This window comes from Miniopterus schreibersii, assembly GCF_964146895.1.
Source record: "Miniopterus schreibersii genome assembly, chromosome: 12".
Classification (NCBI taxonomy): domain Eukaryota; kingdom Metazoa; phylum Chordata; class Mammalia; order Chiroptera; family Miniopteridae; genus Miniopterus; species Miniopterus schreibersii.
Genome location: NC_138112.1, coordinates 4265071 through 4270838, shown reverse-complemented (window position 1 = coordinate 4270838; position 5768 = coordinate 4265071). Strand labels below are relative to the sequence as shown.

Sequence of the window (5768 nt, the reverse complement as noted above, 5' to 3'; positions counted from 1 at the left end):
GTGCGTCCCGTCCCTCCCCGTCCCTCCCGGGGGCGAGGAGCCGGAGGGGTGTGCGGGGCTGGCGCGCGGGCGGGGGGCTGCGACGCGGGGGCGGGAGCGGAGGCGGGGGGCGTGGAGGCGCCGTGAGGAGGCGGGCGGGGTCCTGGCCTACGAGTGGGACGGGGGCTGGCCACCGGGAGCGAGGCCGAGGGGAAGGCGCGGAGGGGCTCCGGAGGCAGCCGCCGGCTTCCCGGGTTGGAGGGCGGCGGGGGCCACCCGGCGCTGCTTCCACCCATTGTCCCTTCGCGGCCGCCCCGTCGTCGCCGCCCCGCGGTGGTCGCCGCCGGGTTGCGGGGCGGGGGAGTCGCCTTCGACTGTCGTCCCTGCGCCGCAGCCCGCCCGCAGCCCCAGCCCGAGTCCTCCGCCTTCCCCTTGGGCTCCCCGGCGCGGACTTGCGTGTAGGACCCGTGCCCTGTGGTTTCGGTTACTGGGCACTAGGAGCCCCCGGCCCCCGGGCTGTGCGGGGGCAGCATGCTTGCCCCTGAGGGAGCAGTGATGGCTATTTGGGGCCCGTTTTCTCCTAGGAGCTTTGCGTAATGGGGGAAACTGAGGCACGGGGTTCTCTGGCTTGTGACTGAAGTGCTGACACAGCAGTCTCCATACTTGCCTTATGGGTTCTTGAAGGTTCAGGGTTGTGCCTGTGATATTATTAAAGACAAAAAAAGTAGTTAGACTAACCCTATGTTACACCTCTCCATCTCCCCCTCCCCAAATATATATTTTTTCCCATAGAGGAAAAAGTGAGTTTGTCCTGCGACATAAAAGATGACCTTTTGATCTAAGAAAGTCATCTGTCCTGGTTCCCTTACTTGGAGTACCCTGTTTTCAGCTCATTTTCATGCTAGGGTAAACTAGATTCTCACGCTCTTGCACCCCTGTAGTAACTTTGAAGAGTCTGTACTTTCCTCAATCAGTGGTTATCAAACTTTCCCCATCCGTGGGGAGCCTATTGGCAGTAAAAGATACTTGGATTACCCAATATAACATTGCTTTTCTCTCACAAACACTCCCTAAAACTTCTCTTACGTTAATAGAGAATTCTTTTAATGTAACAGCAATCAAATGATTTAAAAACATGGTATTGTTGATATTAGGCCAAAAAAATGCATCCTTTGTAAATGACAATAGCCTGGTTCTTTAAATGACTGCATTTCTGCCGAAAGGGAAAAAAGCTTTGCACAGACTCCTAGGTATTTACATAAATACGGTGATTCCCGAGAATTGATGTGGGCTGGACCTATTGCACGGGATGGCTCTTTTAATACTGCACTATAGAATAGTCTTAAGTGTTTTCTCCTGGAGCCCGACTTTGTTTCATTTCTGGGACAACTAACTGTGTTGTGTGTACATTCTGAAGGGGAAAGATACATTTGTTTTAAAAATTTGAAACTTGCAGCCTGTAATTTGTTTCTGGATGTACAGAGCATGATGGCGTCCGAGGTAGCTGGTGTGGTGGCCAATGCCCCCAATCCTCCGGAATCCTCTTCTAGTTTATGTGCTTCCAAATCAGATGACGGTCTCCTAGATGGTCTAAGGTAATGTATGGATTCTTGACTGGGAAGATTTGGGGTGGGGGGAGGAGGGGTAAAGGGCTTTTGTGCTGGGCCTCTTATGGAAGTGTAGCTGGTCTTTCCTTTTATGACTCTAGTAGCACTGCACTAGATTAAGCTTTTTAAAGATAGGGACTATCTGATCTATACTTGTATTTCTGGTACCTAACATAGCATCTGACACTCAGCAGACGTGCTGAATGTTTGTTGACTAAATAGATTAGAATACAGGGGGTCAAACTCCCAAAAGTGCAAATATTTCCTCACTCTATCCTACATGAATTAGATGTTCACTTAACCACATGTTTATATATTATATGTATTTATACACATATACATCTATATGATAAGTATATACATAGATATGTGCACAGGTATATATATGTGTGTGTGTTTCTATATCTGTAACTATAGACAGGTAGCTTTGGTAATATGGCTTACTGCTTTATATATATATTTTGCCTTCCATGGGAACTCTTGAGAACAGGAATTATGATTACCCAACCTTGTATCTTACAGTGCTTGACACTTTGTGTGTACAATGTTGTACTAAATTGACTATGTAGTCTATCTCAGCTCTTTATTCTAGAGTACCCAGGACCTAATACAATAGAAAAAATACTGTACTAATAGCTTTATATGTATTAACACATTTAATCCTCCCAACAATCCCAGGAGGTAGGTGCTAATGTTATTATTCCCATTACAGGTGAGGAAACTGAGACACAGAGAGGTTAGTAACTTACCCAAGGTTACCAAGCTATGTTGGAGTCAGGGTTTGAACCCGTGCTTCTCTGACTCCAGAGTACTTAATAAATATTTGTTTAAATGAACAGAAGTTTGTTAGTGAACAGGTAATTGGGGAAAATATTAAGTAAGCCTAACCATAAACTTGGATCTTCATTTTGTAAATAAAATCAGCCGTATACTACTCTTAATATTACCAGTTAAGGTTTATTGAGTGTTATTATGTGCCAGGCACTGTAGTAAATATTTCAGATGTATTATCTCATGTAATCCTCATAATAATTGTATTACGTAAGTAATATTATTTCTGTTTTTAAAATGAAGTAATTTGGCCAGAACCAAACAACTAGTAAAGAGCAGAGTCAGGATTCCCATCAAGTACTCTATATGCCCAAATTTGTAGTTAAATGCCCCCTCACCCCTCAGTTAACTACCAGCGAGGAATCAGCTTGGAGTATTTATAAAGATTTTCATATTACAAGGTGCTCTCTCAGCTGTTTTATTTTGAACAGCAAGTACAATTGAGGAAAGAAAGGATAGTAACCTGAAGCCTCAGTCAATGCTAGTGTGGGGTGCTTGAGGGTATCTGTTGACAAAATCAGTTTTTAAAAAAGGTAAAGAAATTTAACACAGATTTAGTCATTATTCCTGGTGAAAAAACTTAAAATTGTGGATGTTGTATGTCATTGTAAATAGGTTTTAAAGATCTCTTTGAAAACCAATATGTTGCCCTGGCTGGTGTGGCTCAGCGGTTAGGGCATTGGCCTGAGCACTGAAGGGTCACAGGTTCAGTTCCTGGACCTGGGCTGCAGGTTCAGTCCCCAGCCCTGGTCGGGGTGCATGTGCGAGGCAACCAGTCGATGTGTCTCTCTCATATCAGTGTTTCTCTCTCACATCAATATTCCTCCCTCCCTCCCTCCCTAAAAATCAGTGGAAAGAATATTCTTGGGTGAGGATTAACAAAAAAACAAAGAAACAAAAAACCAATATGTTAAGTTTCTGTGATAAACAATAAAGCAACTATCCCAGTGCTGTACATATATGTACTTGTCTGGGATAAAATGCTTACTGACAGCTTCAGTTTTGGATTCAAAATTGTTTGTACCTCAAACAGCTTGAAGTGAAGGTGCTGTGCTCTGGAGAACTTGAAGAGCCTAAAAAGTAGTTCTGGTCAGAGATCTATATAATGAGTTTGAGTGAAAATTATTTTGTGAAACAGTGGAATAAAAACATTTCTAAATTAATATTTTATTTATTAAAATATTATCTGTAACTAAATTAATACATGTAACTAAATGAAATAGCCTAACTAGCATTAGGCTATTTCCTCTGTATCCCTAAAAGTTATTCAGCTTGGCCCTCAAAAGGCTTTTGGATCTTCAGAGTCACTTATGTGTCATCATTTCCTGGAGACTGTCTTCAGAACGCAGGTTCTTTTTTAAAAAAAAATATTTTTATTGATTTTAGAGAAAGGAAGGGAGAGTGAGAGAAAAACATTGATTGGCTGCCTCCGGCATGCCTCCTACTGGGGATTGAGCCTGCAACCTGGGCATGCATCCTGACTGGGAATCCAACTGGCAACCTTTTGGTGCATGAAACCATGTTCAACCACCTGAGCCACACCAGCCGGGGCCAAAACCCAGGTTCTTAACCACCAAGCAGTACTCCCTGCATATAAGGTAAAATCACTGGATAGAAACTAAGTTCCTTTTCATATTGATAATTGGAGGTGTTTAGAGTCCAGTTTTGTTCTTTTAGTGGTTATGTTAGAAGTATTGTATATTTAACCCTCTTTAAGACTGGGTGAAGAGAGAAACTTTTTGTCTTGTGTTTTGATAGCCCCACAGACCCTGCACAGAAGCACAAGAACTCGCCTCTGTCGAGTGTAAGTAGCCAAACGATAACCAAGGAGAATAACAGAAATGCCCATTTGGAACAACCAGAGCAGAATCCTGGTTCGTCAGCAGGTGACACCTCAGCAGCACACCAGGCGGTGTTAGGAGAAAACTTGATAGCCACAGACCTTTGTCTTTCTGGCGGTGGGGCTCAGTCTGATTTGAAGGACGTGGCCAACACAGCAGGAGAGGAGGGGGACACGTGCCTCCGGGAGAGCCTCCATCCTGTCGCTCGGCCTGTTAAGGCAGGGTGCCATACAAAGCAGCTTGCCTCCGGGAATTGTTCTGAAGAGAAGTCCCCACCAGCCTCCATCCTAAAGGAAGGGAGCAGGGACACAGGCTTGGATTTCCGACCTGTAGTACCTCCAGCAAATGGGGTTGAAGGAGTCAGAGTGGATCAGGATGGTGATCAGGATAGCTCTTCCCTGAAGCTTTCTCAGAACATTGCTGTACAGGTCAAGTATCAAGTTTTTACTATTCAAATGGAATTTGGGCTTTTTTTTTTTTTTTTTTTTTTAAGGGAAGAGACATTTCTTCATGGTTGGTGGAGACTACTCTTTATTGTTTTTTTTTCTGGCAACTGTCATACTATTTCCATTTGGTTCTGTGTGATGACTTCATCCTGGTGTTCAAGGACTAAGAAAGCCAGGAGCCATTGTATAATTGTGGCAACTAGGGATTTTATGATCTACATATCGTCTCTCTCCCTGAGTGACTGAGTGCAGTCATTGGCATTCAGGTGGATGTCAGTGTCCATTGGCCAGAACTACGGCGCTTCTCTCACTGCGAAGCCAATAAGTTAGCTGCTTTGTTACTTGCAGCAGATTTCCATGTGAAAGTACTAGAGTAATTCTCCCTTTTAAAATGCCACTGAACAGTTCTGAATATATTGTTTCTTTCTTTATAGACTGACTTTAAGACGGCTGATTCACAGGTAAACACAGATCAAGATATTGAAAAGAATCTGGTAAGTATTTAACCTGTCATTGTTGACATATGAAACCATTAATGCGGAATATCCAGCACTGTGTGATCTCAGTTAGAAAAGGTGCAGGAACCCCCTTTATAAAATTCCCAACATTAGTCAGCTAACTTCTACCTGGTCACTTCCAGAGATGGGAAGCTTACTGCTCACAGAGCAGCCTATTGCATTTTTATTATTATTTATTTTTTGTTAATCCTTACCCGAGGATGTTTTGTATGTCAGAGAGAGACTAGAACGGAGTGGGGGAGAGGAAGAGAAACATTGATATGAGAGAGACATTGATTGAGGCTACCGGGGCAGGAAGAACCTGCAACCCAGGTACATGCTCTTGACCGGGAATCGAACCCATGACCCTTCAGTTCGTGGACCGATGCTCTAACCACTGAGCAAGACTGTCCAGGGTGCCTGTTGCATTTTTAAAACAGCTCTTATTGTTAGATCTCAATCTGAGGTGAGGACAGAACCTCTAAAACTTCTTGTAATTCTCTCTTGAGTTGTATCTGCATATAATACATGTAGAGTAAACCTAAACCCTCGTTTACTTGTTAGCCC

General features: G+C 43.9%; 1 protein-coding gene across 5 annotated transcripts in view; it reads left to right on the top strand.

Moving 5' to 3' along the window:
- Positions 1 to 5768, top strand: part of RNF214 (ring finger protein 214) — a 50303-nt gene that overhangs the window by 355 nt on the left and 44180 nt on the right. Inside the window, exons 2-4 of one of the 5 annotated variants that reach the window (XM_081153198.1) lie at positions 1462 to 1574; positions 4176 to 4686; positions 5139 to 5198. In XM_081153198.1, coding sequence (XP_081009324.1) covers positions 1465 to 1574; positions 4176 to 4686; positions 5139 to 5198 — 681 coding nt within the window. In that variant the 5' untranslated portion in view covers positions 1462 to 1464. Of the gene's footprint in view, positions 1 to 373; positions 1575 to 4175; positions 4687 to 5138; positions 5199 to 5768 lie in introns of those variants that run through there. The other 4 variants (XM_081153200.1, XM_081153199.1, XM_081153197.1 and 1 more) reach the window with 4 other exon arrangements.